Genomic DNA, 24,251 nt, shown 5'->3' with positions numbered 1-24,251 from the left:
TTTTATTTTAGGCTATTTTTAATGCTTGGTTATTATTACTATTTTGGGGGAAAAAGGAAGCTAGCATCAGGCTATTTTTTCTTTTTTCAGAAAGACTTTGTTAATTAGGTATTTTCGAGGGTATTATCTTATTTTGAGGCTGAGATGCAACTAGCATTTGATCATGATATGATCATGATGTGATTCATAATGAACCACTTCTCTGGTATGGAACATATGCTATTGTTGCTGTTACAGAATATCTTGGAACTGAAAAAAACAGCTTCTTTTTCCCTTGCTTAAACATATTTTCATTTACACCTTTAAATCAGTGTGGCTGAATGTTCATTTGTTAAAACCTACTTCCAAGCTAGAAAAAGTCTTTAAGAGTTATTGAGCTCCAATTTGGAGTTTCAAATTATGACTCGTTTCTTTCTGCCCTTACTTTTTTGCAATCAATGGCCTTCAAAATAGTTTAATTAACAGGGAAAGCTATGAAACAATTACCTGTTTGTGGATTAGGAGGGCTCATCTTAATGATCTGAGAACTTGCAGTTTGTAAGATTCCCCTGCAAGTACAGTGAGAGAAACTTTCCAGACTTCCTGCTCAGCTGTGTGAAGCCATCACATACAGATAAAGATGGACAGTAGCTCTATTACATCCTATTTCAAGAGGGAGATTCTCCTTCCTCATGTGAGGTAGTAATCTAGTTGATGTAATTGAATTGACACAAACAAAATTACTTCCTCTGCCAAGAGCTCTGAGCATACAAGGAAGTTAAGATGCACTGTTTGAAGCTGCTGTGTTGTGTGTCACATCTAAAGAATAGCATTGCAAGATCTGTGTATGTCAAGATAGCAGATGTGCTGAAGTCATCATGGTTGCAACATGCAGAAAATGTTTGGCCTTCCAAAGCCAGTGTTTTCTCGGGTCTGTCTTGGCATCTTCTTGCTGGTCAGCAATGTCCAGAGTGATACACAAAGTATATGCAGCCCAATATTTCTGAGCTCCACAAAAGCTGTGAGAGTGTTTGTGTAAGGGCACATCAAATCTTATCCACCAAATACCTCTAAAAAGACTGTTCTTAAACAGTTGAAGTTCTTTCTGGAGATGTACTGACTTTTCCACCCTCAGCTGAGTTTTTCTACCATGAGAGTTTCCAGGTTTTCTGGCTGAAGACCTGCTGGTTCAACAGAGCTCTTGAAGACTGCTGAGGTTTTTGATTGTTACTAAATTCAAGCAAATAGGTTGGATAGCAGAGTATCAATGGACAAGATTCTTCAGAAAGGTTGTATTTACAGTTGTAAAAACTAGAGAATTTCTGAGGTGAAAGGACAAAACACACAATAGGGGCCTTCTACAAGCAAGTAGACTAAAGTCCTTTGCTGCTCAGACTGCAATCTGCTACGGGTTCAAACAACCCTGGTGGCATAGCTGAGGGCACTGTTCATGTTTTATACTTTAGGGCTCTTCAAATCCAGTTTCCAAGACAGCTGAATTTACCAGCTTTGTTTTTTGTTTTTTGGGGTTTTTTTTAATAATTTAGTATTTAAGAGTTCTGTGTCCCTTTCAGCTCAGAATATTCTAGGATTCCACCCTGAGGGTGCCTAGTAGGTGACACAATTTGGTTTGTAATCCAGTTTCAGCTGCTGTCCAGTTGAAAGTCTGCACATTAATGTACCTTAGCTCCTGCTATTTCAGTTTTAAGTTAGGCTTACATTAAAAAGCTTAGACATACAAACCCCTTAACCATGATTGAATTGTAACACCAAACTCATGTAACAAGTCCTATTAATTATTCTGAAGTCTTCTTCCATTTTAAGTTGTTTTTGCCATCATTTTCACCTCAAGACATTAGAAGAAACATGCTTGTTGGCTTACTGGTTTGGCCTTGTATTACTGAAGTTTCTGAGGTAGATGATAAAGGACATGATTACATAAATCCAGATTTCCAGTAAATTACATCACTATCTGCCTTATCCCTGGAGCTAGTGCATTAACTTCACCTGGTATTTCCTTTATGGTATAGAACATACTGTTGTAGGCTAACCCCATTAGGCAGCTAAGCCCCATGCAGCCACTCACACATTCTCCTCCAGCAGGATGGGAGAGTCATAGAATCAGAAAAGATGAAAAGCTTATGGATTGAGGTATTTTTGTAGGTAAAGCAAATGCTGTGAGCACAAGCAAGGTCAATCAGCTTTGCATTCTACAGTTCAGAAGTTTTGCTGTGTGCTCTATTTTCACTGTGCAGCTTGTGTTTTCTGATTTCAACCACTTAATTTCTTGGAGAGCTGGTGTGCTGCCAATTTTCTTTAGAAAGTTAAAAAAATCAGTAAATCAGATATCTAAGGTTTCTTTTATCTGCCACACACATAGTATGCAAAATTATGCTCTTCACCTTAAAAATACATCTAAGCAGAATCTTCAGGTCTTTTTTCTTGCATTTTTTTATGTGTAACAGTTTGAGAATTTGTTTGGGCTGCTTTTTTGATAACATTTATTGCCTTTGTTCACACTGCTTATAGGAAGGAGATGCACACAATATATAAACTAAATGCAATTTTTATTAGCAAGGCTCTTAACATACAGTCTTGCATTCAGCAGCTTAGCTGATGAAAACAGTTTAAAGCAGATTGAATTACTCTAGGTACTACTAAAACCATGCATAGCTGCTGTATCCCTGCATGAAAACACTTAATTTTCAGTTTAACTTCAGTTTTATCTGACTCCCCATTTTCTACGTCAGATAGAGAAGCCACAGGTTTTTCTTTTGGAGAAGACTACCAAGATAATCTCACTGTTGAAGTGTGATTTCTATTTCTGTCCATTCACATCTATGAGTCTTTTTTCTCCTACCCTTACTTCCCCATTTCTCCCAGAATGGTGGCGGTTGTGCGTCAGGGCTGGCCTCTTCTTTGTCACTGCACCAGTTCCTATGTGTGGAAAGGGTGTTTGCAGTCAGCTTGAGTTCCTCCCTCCAACCACCTCCCCATCAACTTCCTCTGAAATGCCAAGTTCCCTTCCTTGCCTTCATTCCTGATGTGATGGCTTTATTCCACGTTAATTCCTAACTGAGACAGTAGCTGAAGCTTCTACTGTAGACCTACCTCTAACCCACTCACTTGCCTTGCTCCACTCCATGTTATACAAATGATTTCTCACTTCGTAGTTTTCCTGTCTCTTCCTCTCCTGTTAAACTGGAGGGAGTCTTCTTGCACCCTCTTTTCTTGCTCTTTTCCATTTTTTGAGTCAATTCTCAGTCACATTTGGCCCCATCTGGTTTGAGTTACAAATTCACAAACTGATTTTTGCTTGATTTTCAAATTCTAGTTGTGTTCAGATTGTTCTGGTATCTTCTTAAAATTCAAGCCAAATGTGCTAAAAAATGAACCCTTTTCCTTACTATTATTGCTCCCTCTTCCTCTTGCAATCTTTGATCACCATCACCACGTTCCTGAGAGATAATTACAAACATGCTACACACTATCAGATATCCCTGACTAGCGACTCTCTACCACTTGCTTTAGTTCTGCCCATACTGTTCTGCTGCAGCTTTTACTACTGGAATCTCTGTCAGCCCTTGGTTTCAGCACCAGATCCAAAACACCTTCTCACTCACCCTGACCACTGCATGTCTCTGAATGCCTTTTCCTCCACAGTTTGATCTTTGAGTTCCCTACTTCTCAAAATCAAAATAACTGACTTCTAGGTCACACTATTTTAATTTTTTTTTGCCTTCAGTCTATAATCAGTTTTCACACAATAAGATAAAACAAGCCTGGCATGCAAACCTCAGGAATATTTATTGTCTAATCAAAAGAGAGCTTTTGCTCACAAGTTGCTTACAGAAAATGTTCTGTATGTGTTTACATTGCTCATCTTAAAGAAAAAAAAAGTATGATGCAAGCATACTCCAGCAAAAGATGAGAATAGGCACTGCCACACACAACGAAATTATATTTACACAGTATCTCCAAGTCCAGGTGCATTGTGTGTGAACAAACATACAGGCAGATTAATATAGTCCTTTATGTAATTTCAAACTGGAATTCCAGCATACAGCCAGCATACCAGGTCTAACAGAAAAATGGGCAAGGTCTGAGTACTGACTCAGTAAATTGTGCTAGGGAGATGTAAGGTAGCAGGATGAGTTCTTGAACAATCACTCACTGTTCACATAGCAGCTGGTCCTAGCATCCAAACTGATGGACAATATTTGTCTATCTAGTTTAAAAACAACCTAAAAATGCCAGGATTCTATAGTATTTTGTGAATACATAGCCAACCTGTTGTTAATTTCCTTTATGCTGGCATTTAAATCTACAGAAGGTGTCAAGGGGACATACAGACAGTTGTAGGCTGGTAGTTACACCTTGCCAGGGATCTCAAAATAAACAGATGGAGGAAGAAATTGCAAATTAGAGTTAGTCAATCCCAATAACAAGTTGTTTCCTGGTTTTGATGATTGCTAATTACACCTAGATTTTAAGAGTTGGCTTATAATTGAGATTTTCTGGATTATGATTCCAACTTTATGCAACTACAAATTTATCAGTTAGAAAATTACCTAACATGCAGATAATATAAATATATAATATAAACTCAAGTTCAAGATGTGCTTGAGCTGAAGTGTTCTAGCATCCACAAAGACAAAACCATCTCCAAAACAGCTCTTAGATTCATTACAGCTAAGACATAATACTAGAAATGCTTTTCCTCATGCCTATCATCCTTGCTCCTTACACCAAATTCATCCTTGACCACACAATTCTCCGTGTAATTCAAGCTTCAAAAATAAATTAAACTGAAACTCCCAGTGTACCATTTTCCCAAAAATACACTCTGTTTCAGAAACAGAGCTATTTATAATTCCTCACTTCAGGTTTGTACCCCTAGTGTTACCAAAGCCTTTCTTTTTCTGTCCAAGATACTTCAATTCCCATTCTTTCTGCTTAGTAAAATCTAGTGTTACAGTTATTTCAAACAAAACAAAACTTTTCTTTCAGGTTGGGCAAGGCAAAATGGGGAAAATATTTGTACAAAAACCTTTTACATCCATTGAATGCTCCCAATCTTGCTCTCACCTAAAATAAGAATCCAAAAATTATGACAGAACATTGTTATGCAGTATCTAAATTAAGATGTAACATTATGAACCTTTTGGCATTTTTGGTTCCCTAAAGTACTCAAAATTGAATTATATCTATATGGACAACAGTAAAATCAGCTGCCTTTAAGGCATATGTGTGCTACCTCTTCCTGTTTAGAAATGGCTGGGAGCACTGAACAGCCCAGATCCTGCTATTACATGAAGATACCTGCTTGCTTTTCAGAGGTAGAAAATATGATAGCAGAGTAAAAAAGCCTTATGTCTTGGCACACCACGTTGCTGATCTGGTCCTACAGCTTAGTCAGCACAGACGATTTCTCATATGTGTTGCATTCTATGTGCTTGAGTTAATTCCAGTTACAAATACCCAGCAGGGTGTTGGATGAGCAGCTCCCATAGAGAGCTCTTGTCACAGACCCAGACCTCCACTCAGGAGGATGGAACATCCCCAGCCTATTGATGCTGTGCAGAGGCACTTCAGCACCTCTGTGTCTGCACTTCATACAGCACACATTCTTCACAGCTTTCCTCCCATCATTCCTCACTGGCCATCACTTGTCAGCAGCAAAGACTCCCTACAGGTTTGCAAATTTTACTCCCTTTCATTCTCTTTTAAGAGCATTTGGCTTAAAAATGGTCTTTTCTTACAGCTGGGTATGCAGGTCAGGCCTGTCTCAAAGTTAAGGTTTTAGTTTGACTTCCTCCAGCTTTGAGTAAATATTCTGGATTTCTGGCTCGAGCTTTCTTTTCAGTTCTTGAGCTGTGAAAGAAGCTACAGCCACCTCCTTCAACAAAATTAGTATTTTTCATTATACAAACATCACTCTATGAAATTATTAAAAACAAGTTGCCTACATCCAAGGGTTAGAAGTAAAATATAAGAATACCCCACCCATTCCCTAAGTGCTGAGGACTAGGGACCTGCAGCTATGGGATACACATTGATATCCCATTCTCAGTTTATAACCACTGTTTCTTTCATACTTTTTTCATGCAGTCACTGGCAAGCCCAGGCTTCCTAGTCCACGACAAAGCATCTTCCTAAGAGAGAGAAGAATCCAGTGTTGTCATCACTCTCTCAGGAATCCTTGCAGAAAGGATTCCTGTGCTTACTCACTTGGGTGAAACTTAGGCTTACTCCTTTGTGGAAAGTTTTAAGCACAATTCAGTCTGAAGAGGCACTGATTGTTAGGAAAATCTAGAAGGAGAAATCTTACTCCCAATTCAGAATCTGGATACTACTTGAAACACTCTTAGCAATAATTTAACTAGGAGACACATTCACAGCATTAAGAACCAAATCCAAATTTTAAAGCTGTTTTTCCACTAGCCTATTAAAAAATACACAGTATGGGTTAACACAGCTTTACAAATTCTATAAATCCAAATTAACTTACTTCAGCTAAAAATTATGTTCTTCCTGTCTGCATTTTCCTGATAAATCTTAAGTACTAAGTATCCTTTTAAAATCCATGATGTTTAAAAGTTTATCCTTTGCAATGAAAGAAGCACTGAAAGAAACAATCTCCCTTCTGTAAATTATTATATAACACAGGAAATTCAAATGCTTGGGGTTTTTTTTTAATCTGAGAAACAAGGTGTTTCCCCAAAGACAACTACTCAGTGCCAATATCTAATTCACAATAAATGCAGTGCTGTAGGTAAAGCTGTCTTAAGGCAAAGCCCAAACTTTCCTATCACCTAGTTCCTCAAAATACTAAACAGGAGAGAGAGAAATTTCTCTCAAAATCAGAAAGGTGAAAATGAAGAAGTCTAGCTACAACTTTAAATCCAGCAATTCCTAGAAGATTAACGAAGCTTTGATTGAAAAAAGTATTTTTATATGTGCTTAATAAACATGACTACAGAGATTTCTCTGCCCAACTAGGGGGTCTCACATGCAACATTTATCTCAAAAATACCGGCAGGATTGATGAAAAATAAAAGCAGTTAAACCTCAAGGTGCTGTAAGATTGCAATGAAAGATACTTGTGTAATAATAGATCAAAGATCTCTGCTACAAAATTGTCACTACAACACACAGAGATCATGAGTAGCTGCAGCAGCTGAGGCTAGAAAAGGGCATAAAGGTTTTTTCCCCTTTGTTTTGCAAAATAACTGCTAAGTAAATATTTTTTCTGATGGCATTTTAAATGTCTCCTGTGACAAATGAAAAAACAGTAACATGCCATATGTTATATTTGGACATTTATATTGATACAAAACTGCAGGAATTTAATCACAGTGCAGATGTATTCCCAATAACTTAACTACAATACAAATCTATAATCAAGTATTTAGCACTTATAACAATTAAAATTATAAGGTATCACAGGTTTAGAATTAGTTTCTATATACATAGTTTCTGCCTAAGGCAAATTGTAGAATCTCAAAGTATGAAGAAAACAAGCCTAGATTTTAGTGGAATTCAAATCAGCTCATTATATCAGTATAAAAAAGTACCTTAACTAATATTGACAATGCATGGCTAAAGCCAACCATGTGGGCAATGCAGAAATTGATAGAAATGCTCCTTTGTTTGTGTTTATGCTGTTAAGTGGCTCCAGAGTAAAATTTATTATTAGTAGTAGCATAATTTCATAAATTATTTTGGACTTCCACTGAAAATAGTCATTTTAATCCTTGTGTCCTTTACCTTTTTAACTTTAATGTCCAAAATCTGAGTAACTTACTCAGATGCATAAAGACTTGCAGTAGCCACAGAACCATGTAATTCAATAGGCACAGAAAACAGGAATTTATTGACTATAGCTATCTGCCACTTACGAAAGTTAAGACAGCTGGGAAACCAGCAACAACTCACAAAGTTTAATTTTTTAAATTTTTTTAAAAAACTGTTCTAATATGGAGATTTTTTAATCATGCAAACAGAATACTTGAAATTAACACAGCATTCTTTAACACACACACAAAAAAAAAAAAAAAAAACCCAAACAGAAAAAGATCTTTTCCATCACATTGGACCTGAATTAAAACATTTGGTAAAAAACATTTTTGTCTATTCTAAGTTTTGGGAGGTCACTTTCCTAACTTAACCTCACTATGGTAAATAACCTACAACTGTGTTTAGGTAAACTAACTACTGTAAAACCCAGCAAATGAAATCTAGGTCTTACATTATGGAGCAGAAAGATGAAACTTGGATTCAGAGGTAGATACAAGTTAAGTCTTTGTCTTTCATTAGAAGCTTCAAGATTTAAATGAACTATTGCATGTTTGTTTTGAGATTGTTTTATTTTTTAGCTGACTGTAAGATAGAAGCCTTCCTTAAGTTTCAAAAACTGCAGGCTAAAATATTTAATTATCATGTGCTGTTCTAGGAAAAAAAGAGAACCGATTTTTGGTCAAATGGGAGATGAGAATATCTATCACCCACCCCACCTTCATCAGCCAAGTGATCCCATTCAATCTTCCTGAACTTGGAAGCAAAAACACCTTAATTCTCTCATGTACCTAATTTTTCAGTAGTACACTAGATATTCATGATATTGACACTGTAGTAAGAGCACTTACATCAGTACTTTATTGTTTATGTTAATGTGTATTCTCAGAAATGTACATATCACTGTAGGGGAACATCTCATGTTAGTCTTTGTGCACTCACCCAGCTCTAGGCATAGTGTGAAGAAACATTAATGGATTGGGTCAAATCGTTAAAGAGTAAATTGGAATGCTGTTCTTTTATTCCAATTACCAGGATAATTTAAAACTGTTGAGGATTACTTCTTGCTTACAGAAGTCCTTCTTTATAGTAGAAGCCATTTTACTAAGTGCTCATTCCAAGTATTACTGTGGCAAATAAATAAAATCCTTGTTTCAAGCAGAAGGCTCCATATTTGCTTTGGGACAAAGAATCACTTTGTACTAAACAAGCTTTCTGCTTTTAGAAGTTATTTAAATTTCGTGGTAAGAGTACTTTTGTCACATTTGACACTTAAATGTAAAGCCACTCTGGCAGGCATTGCCTCTGACAGACAAAGTCTGCTCTTGTAGTTGAGCAAGAGATGACAGACAGCAGGCCAAGATAAGTTAGTCTCATTTTCTGTTTATCTGGAAGCAATTCCAGTTAAGATCAGTTGAAATATTTGTATTTTTAGAGAGTCGAGTATCGTAATATCAGCATCCTTTACCAAGCAATACAAGCGCAGGTTACTTGTATACAACAGAAATGTGACTGCTATCAACTTTTGCTGCCAGTGAGTTTTCTGTTAAGACTACATCTGAAATCCTGGATGTGAGAGTTTCTAATGTCTCATTTATGGTACCCCATCACCTCCTCCATCCCCACTTTCAATCAATTCGTGTTTCTTCTTTTGTCTTATTGCCAAGCATCGTGCAATGCCCAGTGCACCTCCTTTTAAAAACCGTACAAAGTTGTCTCCCACCAGAGGCCCTAAAGCGAAGAGGTTGGCTTCTTTAGTGCATTCATAAGTGTATGGATCAATTTCTATAGGATTCCCCTTGCATGTGATGGGCTGATTACAGTGATGACCTATGCTATGTCCTTGGTCCTTTAAAAAGAAAAGATTTGGGTGAGAACCTATCAGAACTAAGGCTACAGAAAACTTCAAGATTTTCTTCAGTCCGGAGGCACTCTGAAGGACACACTTCATTTCAGGCTTGAAGGAAAGTACATTGTGTTCAGGGAAACTAGTGTAAGCAGAATGTTGATTAGAGTCCACAGTATGAGACTGAGTACACATCATATGATAGACCTTGTGGTATTCAGGGTAAAGCTTTTTAGGTAACTGTTTGAAAATTAGGCTTGTATCAGTAACTCTTCTACGAAACACATGGACTACTGGGATGTTGTTGTTATAGGCACATAGCACTGCATCAGCTGCTGTTAGTCCAGCACCCACAATCAACACAGGGTCTGCCTTCCCACGTAACTTTCCTTTGCTGATTGCAGCTCCGAAGTCAGACATGGAATGGAGGACAAAAGGAAAGTCTTCTCCCTCTACTTGCAGCCGGCCAGGAGAATCAAAGGTTCCAGTTGCAAGAGCCACATTCTCAGCAAAGAGGCAGAAGGGCACATGAGAACCATCTGCTGCTCGCTGATATCCTCTGACTTCCCAGTTTCTCTTAATAAGTGATTTCTGTCCATCTTCCATTTCCAAATGCTGTGCTGAAATATCTTCATTTTGGTCACTTCTATCCTCATCATCCTTTTCTCGGTAAAGCCTGGACACTGATGTTATGTAAACATTGTCTCTGAAATTCTTTTGGAGGCCCATGACTTTAACATAGTGTTTATAATAACAAGCTATTTCCTCTGGCATTACTCGATTGCTCTTTATATTTCTGAAAGAAAATTGAATGGTTCCAGTTAATAAATAGACCTTATTGGTAATTTAAGTATCAGATATGACATAGCACATGACAGGAAAAATTTATGAGGACTGAATCTGCTCAGTGTAAATGGCACTGGGTTCAGCATCTTTAAAGGCATTTGATTTATTTGTTCTCTTGTTTCCTGATACACAATTTGCTACTATGGTGATTATCAAATTAGGTTAAAAGCTCTGGTGTATCACAGCAGCTCAGTATGGAAGTTTTTACAAAGTTTAACATCACAACTATCAACAATACAGTTTTGGCTAAAATTGTACCCAGTGAGAATACACTTACTATCTAATTAATTAAATGTCATAGTTAAGTGCTAAATTTGAAACTCTAGGTTCAATATGTTACTGGAACTAAGGATTCATTATACTTTACAAAAGACCTCTCCCTTGGGTATGGTTAAGTTCATGAAGTATCAAATGAAGTCGTACCATATCACATGAATGAGCAAAGCAAACATGACACAGTGTGTTAATGCAACTATGTAAACAGGATTGTGAGGTTCAAGTGCCCAATAAAAAACATTTTTGCATTGCAAACCCTGCTATTACATCTGTGCTTTTCTTGTGATTATTGCAGTCTCATTCCTAAGAAAAATAGCTAACAGTGTAATTATTTGGAACAGTTGCATGAATTTTGCTGCTTCTTTAGAAGTAAGCTCTACGTACTGCAAGAAGACAAAACAAACTGTAGTGAACATAAGGATTGCCACTAAAATTATATTTACAAGTAATCAAGCTAATAATTTTCTTAGACTAACAAGATAATAGCGCATGTTCTTTTAAATGCTCAGGTTACTACTCTGAAAATCATCATGAGATATTTATTGGAAGAGAATAATGTGATAGTGTTACACCTCTTGCAAGGAAACTTAGGAAATGGTTCTACTAACTAGAATTTTACATTATCATCAATCATTTTAAATAAGCTTGTTTAATTGTAGTGTAACAGGTCAGCATTTCTGGTTTTAGCATTGTTGAAAACTATGATACATAGCTTCAGATAATAAGCAGCTTATGGGATTTCAGTTAATAAGGAGGCAAGATTGCTGTGGTTATCTAAGAAAAGGATTAAAGAACAAAGCTACAGTTTCCTCACTTCAAGGGCTGTCCTGAAATAAGTAACAGTCTGCCCTTAAAGACATATGCTCAAGTAACTCTACTTCTTCTTTTCCCATACATAGTCCAAAACCAACTTCCTTTAATTTTGCTAGAAAAAAGTAAAAAAAATTAAAATTTTAGAAAAAGCTCACATAGAGGTTCCTAGGTTCATCTGCTGACACAGACCTTTATGAACTGAAGTAAAACCAGTGAGCTTGCACAAGAGTAACTTTTCAAGTTTTTTCAAGAAACTTATTTCTACAAATCAACACTGAAATTCCCAATTATTCTCTTAAAATTAAAATTCATAGATTTCAGATGCTGCAGCTTTGTCTCTAAAAGCAAATGCTGAAATATACAACTTCCTGAATTGCAAGAAAACTGGTGTGCACAGCAACTTCAGCTGCATCAGTGTTGAAAGAGGAACTTGCAATACTTCCTTCAGTGGATTTGAAATTCCTCCCTCCATCTTCCCTCACCTCTGATCAGAACTGCTTTCAGTAAGTGCCTCTTTCTGCTGGAACACACCACTGCCTGGACATTTACCTTCAGTGAACTCGAGCAATTGTTCTGCCTGACCATCGTCCAGTTTTTTCCATCAGAGTACACATAGCAGAAGAATTTCCAGTGCCATCAGGCATTTAATAAACTAAACAAAAAGCCCTCCTGTGAACGGTGAAGTTGGAATACTTTCCAGTAATCTAGATTTTTATAGCAACTAGGATTCTCAAATAGATTCTGCAGTATCTTTACCTGCGTTTGCTAGCTGCCCATTCCTTAAAGCTGAGGCCAGGCAATTCCATCCAGTCTCCAAAACTGATGGTTAGCATAGAGCCCTCCATGGACTATGGAGAAAACATGAAGATGCATCATCAGACACATTTCAAATTCATGTGAAGCTCTTGTCATTGTACTCATTTAGAGCAACAAAGTACCAGAACACAACATAAAACCAGGACGTTACAAGAACTGTTTCTGTGTTACACTTAGGTAATCACATGAGCTAATAAAAAAGCAGGTGAAGAGAGAGGACATGAAGGAGAAACTAAAAGCAAGTTATTTCAAATACTAAAGAGGAAGAAAAACATGTGAAAGCAGCATCATATAAAGACATCAAGATTTAAGATTTTGTATAAAACACCTGGAAACAATGCAGACAAGTAAAAAAAAAAGTTTTAGAAAATATTCTTTATTATAATTCATTAAATGTAAACTAACATAATAATATGGTAATGTAAGACAGCACTCATGGTCCCAAACACCCAAGAGTAAAGGGCAACTTCTTCCTTCCTTTCTCATATCCCCCACTTACTTGGGCTTTGGTAATGAACACATGAAACTGCACCTGGCACTACCATCTAAAACAGCCCTGGAATAAGGCAGTAAGAAAAATCCCAAAACACAAGAGTTACCAAGTTACTCTAGGAGCAAGATGAATTTTTTACTCACATGCCAAGCCCCGCCAGGTGGTCCTTTTCCAAGTACTATGTGGGGAATGTAATTGTGCTGTTCTAACTTCCAGTGCAGAACAGGTGGGTAGTCGTAACCAAAGTCAGCGTCAGGGTGAAGCAATGTATCAAAAAGCACTGCAACTGGGTTTGAGGAGCGTCCTTCCAGGCCTTCTGACAGGTACTCCAGATCCTGAAGGATGACAAGTTTTAAACTTTTAACGTTCATCATGCTGTTCTGATGTACAGAAGTTGAATTGCAACAGAAAATGCAATCAATTCAAGTTGCATTTTAGGTAAAGGTATTTAATGTAGACATTGAATCAAAACACTTTTCAGAAATAACTGCTATGTTTCAGTTCTTTGTAACTCTGAATAATACATCTCACTCATTTAAAAATTCCATGTCAATAACAGTAATTCTGGGGCAAGTCAATATTTGATATTCATCGTAGAACAAGAAGTATGTGGGCAAATAGAGATCAGAGCAACTTAGTAACATCTATATTTATAGACTACAGACTACTTTTAACAAAGAACTGCTAATATTTCTAGGAGCCAAATTTTGACATAGCAAAATTGAAATCTAAAAACACTAAGCTTTAAACAACAAGTAGAAAAGGCTCTTTTGACAGCTCTTAGCTAATTCCAACACTGTTTTGTATCTCAAAATAATGAAGATAATATAAGCATTATTTCTAAAAAGTAAAAATAGGATTATTTTACATAGCAGTTAATGCTGAGAAAAATCTATAGAACTTTGTAAAGTTCACATTTCAGCATCTTTTAACCAGTCTTCTTCTAAAAATTGTAATAATTTCAAAAATTATGCAATAGCATATATCTGAAGAGAAAATAGAGATTTGAAACTGGACTTAAACCAAATTTTTGCTGACAAAGTCAGTACAGCTTGGCTCCCTAATTAGGCAAGATACTAGGGTGTCAGGAGAGGATGAAGTTACATGAAACACCTGTAGCCAAAACTTAGGCAACTTACTCTCCTGTAAAAGAAAATGACCTTGAGACTTAGGGTAAACATTACGTGCAAATATCACAGCACTGAAACAAAAACACCCTCCAAAATCCAAAGCCAAACAAACTCCTCCTTACCTCCTACAAACATAAATCCATGTTTGTATTTCAAATAAATTAGTCACAAAGGCAATACAGTGATATCATTGTCAGTAATCCATCAGGAGTACAGTGAGGTGAGTGGGAAATAGTGTTAACAAGGCAAACCAAGGTACAAGTAGAAAGAAAAATGCTAGAGAAGATGTAACTAATCAAATCAGACAGAAATTTTGGATGCATATAAGAGTAACAATTACAGCACAAGAGCAACTGTCAATACAACACAAACACTGAAGGATGCATACTGTTCCAAAAAAAAAAAAAATTGATTGTGTTTATAGAGGCTATATGTCCCCAATATAACTAAAAATCAAGTATTAGTAAGAACTGTAGTATTTAAGAATATTTAAACTTGAACTATGTGTACTTTATATACTTTAGTAGCACATGTTCCTTGCTAATAGTGCCCAAACATCCCAAATGTAATGTAATGTAACATATAATTCCTGCATCAGCCACTGACCAAGTCATGCTTTAGACACTCCTGGGAAGTAGCAAGAATACAACAAAGAGCAGACAGTAAAGCCAAAAAATACCACAAACTAAAAGACTTCAAGAACCACAAACAACACTACATGGCCCAGGTTTGGATCTAACCATCATGAGTTGATTCTACTTAAAATAATAGAATAACAAAGGAACTTATTAATGTACTAAAGCTTGCAGTAGGAAAAGAGCTAGACAAGATAGCAACCAAAGCTTACTTGATCAACAATGGAAAGATGTCGAGCTTCTTCTAATTTTGTATGTAGGATGGGGTTTGGGTGTATAGCTTCAGGAGACAAATATGGCCTGTATCCAGAGAGCAGATAAGAAAGGCAAATTCCTGAAGGTCCATTTCCTATTAAAGAAAAAATGTACTGCTTTAGTAAAAATGTTTATAATCTACAGTTTGTTAATCACTAAATATACAGCAACAAAATAGTACTGAAGTAGTATAATGCCAGACTGCCCTGATTCAAAGCAGTTTATATACTTAGCAGAAAAACAAAACTTTTTATAGGATTATCCTTCAAATAGACAGAGCAAAATTCTTTTTCAGTTAGAGAAAAATGTATTACTTTTATATCAGGAACCAAAATGCATATAAAGAAGTTCCCTACTTTAGTATGTCAAATTAACTGTTATTCTGATAATGGTCTGCCTGTCAGTCACAATGACAGCTGAAAATTATTGCCATCTTACAACTTTGCATTCCCATAGGCACTGTACAACACAGAACAGAAACACAGTCAGGATTATATGCTCTTCAGGTCTGTTCATAAAATAAAGAGAAGAAAGAGACAAGTGGAAAGCTTAAGACTGAAAGTCAAATGAGAAGTTACAGACACAGAAAAACAACATAAAAGCTAAGAGAACACAGACCTCCCGTAGGTAAGAGGCAAAGTACAAGAAACTCATGTAAGACCACATTCATTGTTCAGGAACAGTATCAAGTCAAACACTTTTACCAGCTTTGTAGCATTTTCAATGTGTATATGTGTATTACTGTAATTTTAATAGACACTTATTTTTAAAATGTTATTAAAGGTATGAGATAGACGGGATCAGAACATTACATAAGGTAAACATTTATTTTACTAGTATTAAACAAAGTAGGGGACCACATTTATCACATGCAAATACAGAAGTAATATTCATGTTGCAAAGTTCAACATCAAAAGTTATGGAAAGCTAAATGAGAAAAGTATGGGCTATGATACAGAATGTGTGGCTATGTATTTTTATTTCTACACTTCCTCTTACTCATCAACTAAATGAAAAGCACAGTGTTCTCCTAATGAGCCCCTGTCAGTACTTTGTTTGCACATATGGTATTTAGCACACACTACACAAATTCTGTGTTTAAGTTACTAATTTATTCATACTTTATTATAGCAGGCAGTGTTGGATGTTTGCTCTTGCTTCTAATCATTTAATCTCTTGATGTCAAGAGTTCACAGGTCATTTACTTTCCCCATCACCTCTGCACACACTATTTTCATCACCTGTTAACAATCCCACTTCTCCAACAGCCTGTCTCTTCTCCTTTTTCTGATTCCTCAGTCCTAAATGCCCCCATTACTTCCCTGAGGCCCTGTTCATTCCCTGTCTCTTCATATATTGGATCTCTTTTTCCTCTTTCTCCAGGCTATATTCATCTGGTCTCCAGTGGCAGAATATCTTATACCTTATTACAGCGCTGTGCACGTAGATTGGTCACAGCCATAGGCTACAAGAAAATCATCTAAAGAATCTAAAGACAGTGATAAAGTTCTTCCTTACTCTCACACTGTTCTGCCCTCCCACAAACAGATCAACATAAGATAGCTGGATATGCTTCAGTACAGGAATTTAAAGTTTAAAGAAAATACAAACCCCTCCTGTCATCCATTCGCCATGAGATAGATGTGAGAGAGAACAGTCACAATACAGAGAAACTATCCATAACAAAATCAAATGAAATTATGAAAACACTTTAATCATATCAGTAGTTCACAAGCATTACCCTGGCGGAGTAAATTCTTAACTGTTTTTAGAATTGTAACTTGAATTCAGCAAAGAATTTTTTTATCTTTTTACAATTGCACAGCTAGCTTTATTTCCTCTTGGGGTATAAACAAAGCTTGTCCACAATGGAAAGAGGAAAATGTGTGCCATAGCCAAGTATGCCATGGGAAAGATCATTCCTACTGGATAAAGCTGAAAGAACTAAATGGGTAACAAATGTTGCCCAAACAAAGACTGGCAAGGGCCAAGGAGATTACTGAAAATAGGATGGATGGGTTATGTCTAGGGTTTAAAGGGATTACTTCATAAGGATCCATCCTCACACCACTGCCAATTTTAACCAGCCTCACCTCTCTCTGAATGGAAATTTGTTGAGGTGAAGTCCAGCAGTGTGCCCAGGTAGCCAAGAAGCCAACAGCATCCTGGCCTGTATCAGTAACAGTGTGTCCAGCAGGAGCAGGGAGGTCATTCTCCCCTGTACTCAGCACTGGTGAGGCCACACCTTGATTGTTGTGCCCAGTTCTGTCCCCTCAGTTTAGGAAGGACATTGAGACACTTGAGCACATCCAGAGGAGGCAACAAGGCTGGTGAGGGGCTTGGAACACAAGCCCTGTGAGGAATGGCTGAGGGAGCTGGGGTTGCCTGGAAATAAGGAGACTCAGAGGTGACCTTATCACTCTCTACAACTTCATTAAAGCTAGTTGTAATCAGGTGGGGGTTGGTCTCTTTCCCCAGGCAGCAGCTGACAGAATGAGAGGACAGAGTCTAAAGCTGTGCCAAGGGAAATATAAGTTGGATATTAAGAAAAAGTTTTTTTATGGAAAGAGTGATCAAGTACTGGAATGGTCAGCCCAGGGAGGTGGTGGAGTCACCATCCCTGGACGTGTTTAAAAAAAGACTGGATGTGGCACTTGGTGCCATGGTTTAGTTGAGGTGTTAATGTATGGGTTGGACTGGATGATCTTGAAGGTCTCTTCCAAACCAGCTATTCTGTGATTCGGTGATGTTAAGGTGAATTACTATCATTGAGCTCCCTGAACTTTTCTGAGAGAACCATCCAGAGAGCTGCTCCAAACCCAGTTTCTATTCTTTAAGCAGACTGAATCCAAGGGAAAGGAAATCCCTTGAGGATACGCTGTCAAGAACACACAGGATGAAGGTTCAGCAGCAAGGTCTTCAATCAGACTTGCTATGACTTTCTCAAAAAAATTCTTGGGGAAAAAGAAAAAAAAATCTTTTTGAAATGAAAAATTAATACCCAAGGGGTTTGTTCTTTATTTACACAAAGTGCCTCCAATAAGATCTCTGACTGCAAGCAGGAGATACTACTATTAAACAAACTGTAGTTGTACAATCAATATAATCAAAACCCCTATAGCCCTATTAATTTAAGAAGTGAAGTTTGTTTGAGTATCAGCAAAATCTTCTCTTGATCAACAGCAAAATATAGTACAAACATCTTTACATTCTGTGTCTAAATGTAAAGCAAATATTCAATTTCAAGTATCATGAGAGCTTTGTTATTTGGATAAGAAGTGACAACATTCTACATAGTAATGATCAAAACTAGTGAAGAAGATGAAAATGTTTAGCACAGAACAGGTCTAAACTTAAGAGCTTCAGCATGAAATTGTTCAGCCCTGATGGAATGTATCTGTTTCTTCCCAACACAGGTACTGCACAAAAGTTACCAAACCAGTAGGAAGTGTGGTCATATATTGGGGGGGAAGGCAAAGGGGATGACAACTATTTTCATACTCCTCCACTACATTATCAAATCATTTTAGATTTGATAATGAGCCTTGAAAGGCTCTTCAGTGATAATAGGCTGTCAATGGAGAAGATCAGCTTGCAAGGTGTCTCAAATATATCTGTGAAGAAGTATTTGGATGATGGAGAAATGGTTAAGGCAGCTGTGTTTGGTGTCACCACCTAGAAAGGTGCTCCATACTAAGTAAGTACTGAGCAGAGGTATTTGCAAAACTAACAGTGTAAACTGAGTCATAAAACATATGACAAACTTATACTAAGGCTGACAAAATGCCAGGACATTTTTCTCTTCAACTGTGATGCAGAACTCCTCAAGTGATTCACGTCTGTCACATACACATAAGTCTGCTACAGGAGCACTATTTAAAACTATCATAAAGAGAGTTTTGAGAACAGCCGCTGTACAAACACCAACATTGGGGAGACACTGTGAACACAATTATATTGCAACATCAGTCTCCAAAATCTCTGCTTGCTTGCAGGTAGGTACTTGCTCTAGTCCCAACAGCTTTGGACTAGATTATTGAAAACCTTCTTTACTTCAAATCTTTTCTTTATCCCCTCATGAAGTCATGGCAATAATGAGCTGGTGACCAGCTGCTGAAAAACCTTGGCCCAATAAACACTATGCTGGCACTCTCAATTAAGTTGTGTACTGTGGAGCTTCCTCCCTCTGTTATCCTGCCATTTTACAAGTACATGCCCTTAAATGTTCAATCAAGACTACAATTTATTATTTTAAACTAGCCAAACTGGATTCATTTTGAAAAAGATGGAGGAATATTTAAACACTAGTGATGGATGCAACAGAGAAAAAGGCAATTAATGAGAGGCTAACAGCTAACCAACATGGAGCACATTACATTATGCTTCTCACTCTCCCATATGACCCCACAGATTTCTACTGGTGTAGACAACTTCCATGCATACAGAAATAGACATATCACATTAATCAAACCCTATGTTATCAACACTAGAATCAATACAGTTCTCCTACATCTGCAGTCAAATAACACAGCTCATTTTTCCAAAGCACAATTTGAATTACAATATACTCCAACAAGTCATATAATATAATATAATATAATATAATATAATATAATATAATATAATATAATATAATATAATATAATATAATATAATATAATATAATATAATATAATATAATATAATATAATATAATATAATATAATATAATATAATATAATATAACATAATTCTACTGTTGTTAAATTGTATTACTCTAATAAACATCTTCACTGTAAAAGTCCTAAGCATTAGCTATTTAATGATAAATTATTTCATGCAGCAGGTCTATAAACACAACAGCAGTGACAGTGAATCTTTAAAAAAGTGAAAAAACTCACCTATTATTACTACAGGCAAAGTAAGAAGGGAGTCCCCAGGCAGAACAGTTTCTTCAATTAAAGGCATTCTTTTAATCTTCCTCCCAAGGCTCTCACCAAAGTACTGAACAAAGGAATTCAAAAGCTGTCCTTCGGTTTCAGTGCTGCTGTAAGTTCTAATTAAGAAGGACAGATGGGAGAAAACTAAAATGAAACAGTGAACTGTTGTCAGAACAGTCTCTTCATAAACAGTCGTTTTTGATGTTTTACTTTAAGAGCTACAAAATTGGCAAAATTGAGACCAAAACAGATATGTTTTATCCAATCTACACAATTTTACTCTTCAGCACAGCTTTTCTAACAGAAGATTTTTAAAAGTTCACTTTCTCCTAGCAAGTCTACAGCAGGATAACAAAAAGGCACAGATGGCTCTGCAGAAGTGCAGATTTCTAATCTCAGTTTATACAAAGCCAACGTATAACCACAAGCATTATTTTGATCCCACACACAGTAGAACTCATTCCTCAATATCCTTATCAAGTGAGGAGATACACACTGCCTAGCCAATTAACAACATTAAGGCCAGGCAAAGCCTGAAGGAGCAGCTAAGGTACAACAGCAGCATTCTTATCCCTTCCTGCTGGCTGAGCAGCACACAGGACTTCACCTCACCAATTTCCATCCAGAGGGAAGTGAGGCTGGTTAAAGTTGGCAGTGGTGTGAGGATGGATCCTTGTGAAATGATCTCTTTAAGCCCTAGACATAACCCATCCTACCACTGTTAAAAGTTTTTACAGAAGGAATTGCCATGTAGTCAGGTCAGCTCCTGCACAGCAGACTACTTTTACCACCAGCCATTTTCTGAGATTTCTCAGTTCTTTCTCTGAAAAATACACTTAAGTTTCTCTTGTAACTCTTTCACCATCTAGATGTGCTTCTACAATACAAAGACTTGTCTTATAATGTTTTGTCTTTTATTATTTAGGAATCCTATCTGAAACCTTTGCAGGTCAGTGAAGAAGCACACAAACTATGAGTCTAACTTGAAAGACAGTCAAATAAAAAATAGTCCATTACTGCAGTTACTTGTCAAGTCTTTTGTAAAGTAAGGACAACCAATTTTTCATTTAAAATACCCCTACCAACAGGGGAATTTTTTAAAGAAAAATTTCTAGAACTTTTTCTCTTTATAAACATGGTTAATTATCAATAATAAATAAAAACACTCTTATCTATTTCTGAATGTTAAAGCTATGTTAAAGCTATTCTAGCATTTCAGCAATTATTTTCTACATAGGATGAAAACTGTAATGATCCAATTCCCAGGGCCTTCAAGAAGGCACACACACTACATAATGCCTCAACTCCCACAGCACCCAAGATTTCGTTTCAAAAGCCTTTCCTCTACGGGGACGTCTGAAGTAAACTGGAGACAGAGCTGTGCAGTAACAACAGCAGTAGCACACTTTGTAACACATATCTCTGAAGGCATTGTTAAAAAGGGTGGGGAGCTATTCTGAGGTTGCATTTATTTTGGAAAATATTTGGTATCACTATTCCCTGCAGTACAACAGGAAAAAAAAAAAAAAAAAAAACCAGCAAATTACTTGCTTACTGTTTGATTACAGCTGCGCATTAGCTCTTGCAGACACTTAAGATCCAAACAGCATGAGTTAGATGAAGACAGAGTCAGAGAGGGGATATCTAATTGTCATACTGATTTTTTCAGCTCTGCTTTTAGAAAGGAGCAGGTAGACTGTTTTATATTCCAGCCTTTGCTCAAAGTTGACTAAGGCAACATTACCTTATGTTTTGCAAAAGAAAGGCTTAAGGGGAGCATGCATGCTTTAGTGTGGCCTTATTATACTTGCTGTGTTTGACAGAACATAAAACAAAAATAAACATTTCAAAACTTCATTTGAGACATATGTGCACAATGCTGTAGGCTATAGAAGAATCTTTTAACAATAAAAACGTTGCTTCTGTGTAGCTTAGTGTATCACAAACTACCAAACTGGTAATTTTGCACAGGAACATCTACACACAATGTGCAGTTTCTTGCTCTTTGCACAGGAACACCTGCATACAAAATGCAGTGCATATGAAGGATTGCTGTCAGCAGCATGTTCCTTCTTTGCAAGAACATCATATTGGAACCGAGTAGGATCTGAAGTTACGGGCCACCACCTTGCTAACCTCTGAACAACACTGAAAGTCATCACGTACGAGCAGTTTTTATCTTGATAAAACTCATGGTAGACAGCTTTGCAGTGGTGGGGACTTGGCACAATTACCTATGGATCTAGTCCTGCAGACATGCAAGTGGGCACTAGTGCCTAATTTATCTCTTACTGGTCACTCAACCTGGGAATTACATTCTGTCAATTGTCCAGATTCTAAACACGTACAAACGTGCATGCATGGTTTTGCTTAAAAAACACATTAAGAGAAAAAAACACAACATACACATAACAGTTTTTCTCCCATTTGAAAATGATAGTAATAACAATTATAATAATAATAATAATAGTTTGATATTAAATTGTGCTTTTTCTAGGAAGCCGTTTTGAAAGATGCTAGAATACACTGCGTACTTTCAGAAAGAAAAAAAAAAAAAAAGGAAGAAAGAAACGGACAGTGGTGAGCGGTTAACAGAAAACTCGTTACATAAAAGGAATCTGAATTTAGTCTCAAGCTGACACTTCGAGAAGAGAATTTACCACTGCCAGACTGAGGGATTTCGTTCAGGTAAGCGGGCGGAGCGGTGCCCTCGGGGCCGGCGCGCCGGGCGGTGCAGCGCCGCGCACCCCGCAGCGACACGGAGCATCAGCGGCCGCGGGCTGCCCCCGGCCCGGCTGCGCCTCGGCGCTGCCCAAGGTCACGGCGCGCCCGCCCGGGCCCCGCCGCCGCCATCCCTCCCCGGCGGGGCCGTGCGGGGCCGGGCAGCGCCGCGCTCGCCGCCGCAGCCCCGCGGAGGCCGCGGCCCCGCCGGTGTCGCCGTCCCGCCCGCATCGCTCCCAGCCCGCCGCCGCCTCACCTGAAGTGATCGGCCAGGGAGCAGCGGCAGCACCAGACGGGCATGGGGAGCGCCGGCGGGGCCCAGCGATGAGGCTGCGGGGGGACACCGCACGCCGGCTCCCGCTCCTCCTCCTGCCGCCGCCACAGTGGAGCCCGCGCGGCGCGGTCCCTCCTCCTCGCTCACATGCGGCAGCGGGTCACACGGGGAGGAGGAGCCGCCGCCAGCACCGGCAGGGAGGAGGGACGAGCGGCGTGAGCAGAGAGGAGGAGAGGAGAAAAGCGGAGGGGAGCGGGGAGGAGAGTGCGGCTGCAGGCTGCCGGCGCTGCCGCGGAGCCGCGGGCCCGGGGCCCCGCTCCCGCAGGAGGATGCGGGGCTGCGCCGCCTGCCCGGGGAGGGCGGGGAGCCCGGCCCGGCCCGGCCCAACGCGACCCGGCCCGGGCGCGGGACTCGCGGGTGGGCGGCGCAGGGGCGCGAGGCAGCTCCTAACGGCGGCTCGTGAGGGGCTGCGGGGCCTGAGGGGGCTCACACCGGGCTGAGGGGCTCTCACCGGGCTGAGGGGCCTGAGTGGGCTCCCACCGGGCTGAGGGGCTCTCACCGGGCTGAGGGGCTCTCACCGGGCTGAGGGGCTCTCACCGGGCTGAGGGGCCTGAGGGGGCTCACACCGGGCTGAGGGGGCTGAGGGGGCTCACACCGGGCTGAGGGGCTCTCACCGGGCTGAGGGGCCTGAGGGGGCTGACACCGGGCTGAGGGGCTCTCACCGGGCTGAGGGGCCTGAGGGGGCTCACACCGGGCTGAGGGGCTCTCACCGGGCTGAGGGGCCTGAGGGGGCTCACACCGGGCTGAGGGGCTCTCACCGGGCTGTCATTCCTGAGGGGCTCTCACCGGGCTGTCATTCCCGAGGGGCTCTCACCGGGCTGTCATTCCTGAGGGGCTCACACCGGGCTGCTCCCAGCCCTCAGCGCCCTGCTGTGCCCCATCGGGTTTCTCGTGTGACGCACATGAAGAAACTGACAGAAATCCGTCAATTAAAACTTTTTCGGCGCATTTTTTTGGCTAACAGCCACCTATTCGGGAACAGTGCTTCATATATGATCAGTTGGCTGCTTTGAATTGTGTCTAGTCATAAATATTTTTGAGGAGTGCTTATTTGGGGAGAAAGCATTCCTTCCCTAGTCAAACCCATCACAGTGACTCTGGTTGTTGGGACCTCAGGAGGTCATCCAGTCCAACCCCCTGCCCAGGCAGGACCACCCTGCCCAAAACCAAGGCCAGGTGAGTTTTGAGTGTCTCCAAGGATGGAGAATTCATGACCTCCCTGAGCAATCTGCTCAGGTGTTTGACCACTCTGACCATGAAAACATGTTTCCTTACGTTCATGTGGATTTTCTTGTCTTTTAGTTTGTGCCCATTGACTCTCATCCTTTCCCAAGGAACCACTGAGTTCCCTCCCATCTTTTTTATCCCCTCCCATCAGATATTTATGGATT

At 39.1% G+C, this 24,251-nt stretch overlaps 1 protein-coding gene across 1 annotated transcript; it reads right to left on the bottom strand.

The window, feature by feature from the left end:
* Positions 1–8,614: 8,614 nt before the first annotated feature.
* OSGIN2 (oxidative stress induced growth inhibitor family member 2) lies at positions 8,615–23,187 on the bottom strand. Its single transcript, XM_079302972.1, has 6 exons — positions 22,783–23,187; positions 19,767–19,921; positions 14,844–14,980; positions 13,010–13,201; positions 12,314–12,405; positions 8,615–10,418 (listed from the first exon to the last, which is right to left on the bottom strand). The coding sequence occupies exons 1-6, from the start codon at positions 22,824–22,826 to the stop codon at positions 9,371–9,373; spliced, it is 1,668 nt and encodes a 555-aa protein (XP_079159098.1). The 5' UTR covers positions 22,827–23,187; the 3' UTR covers positions 8,615–9,370.
* Between the last annotated feature and the right edge of the window lie 1,064 nt (positions 23,188–24,251).

This window comes from Erithacus rubecula, assembly GCF_903797595.1.
Source record: "Erithacus rubecula genome assembly, chromosome: 3".
In the NCBI taxonomy this organism is placed as follows: domain Eukaryota; kingdom Metazoa; phylum Chordata; class Aves; order Passeriformes; family Muscicapidae; genus Erithacus; species Erithacus rubecula.
The sequence above is the reverse complement of the archived record's forward strand: the minus strand, read 5'-3'. Positions and strand labels throughout refer to the sequence as shown.

Excerpts from the sequence above, each read along its gene's own strand:
- OSGIN2 (XM_079302972.1), bottom strand. The coding sequence starts at position 22,826 with ATGCCCGTCTGGTGCTGCCGCTGCTCCCTGGCCGATCACTTCAG. Across the intron at positions 19,922-22,782 it reads TCCCTGGCCGATCACTTCAG|AACTTACAGCAGCACTGAAA; the intron begins GTGAGGCGGCGG and ends CTTCTTAATTAG. Across the intron at positions 13,202-14,843 it reads ATCTTTCCATTGTTGATCAA|GATCTGGAGTACCTGTCAGA; the intron begins GTAAGCTTTGGT and ends GTCATCCTTCAG.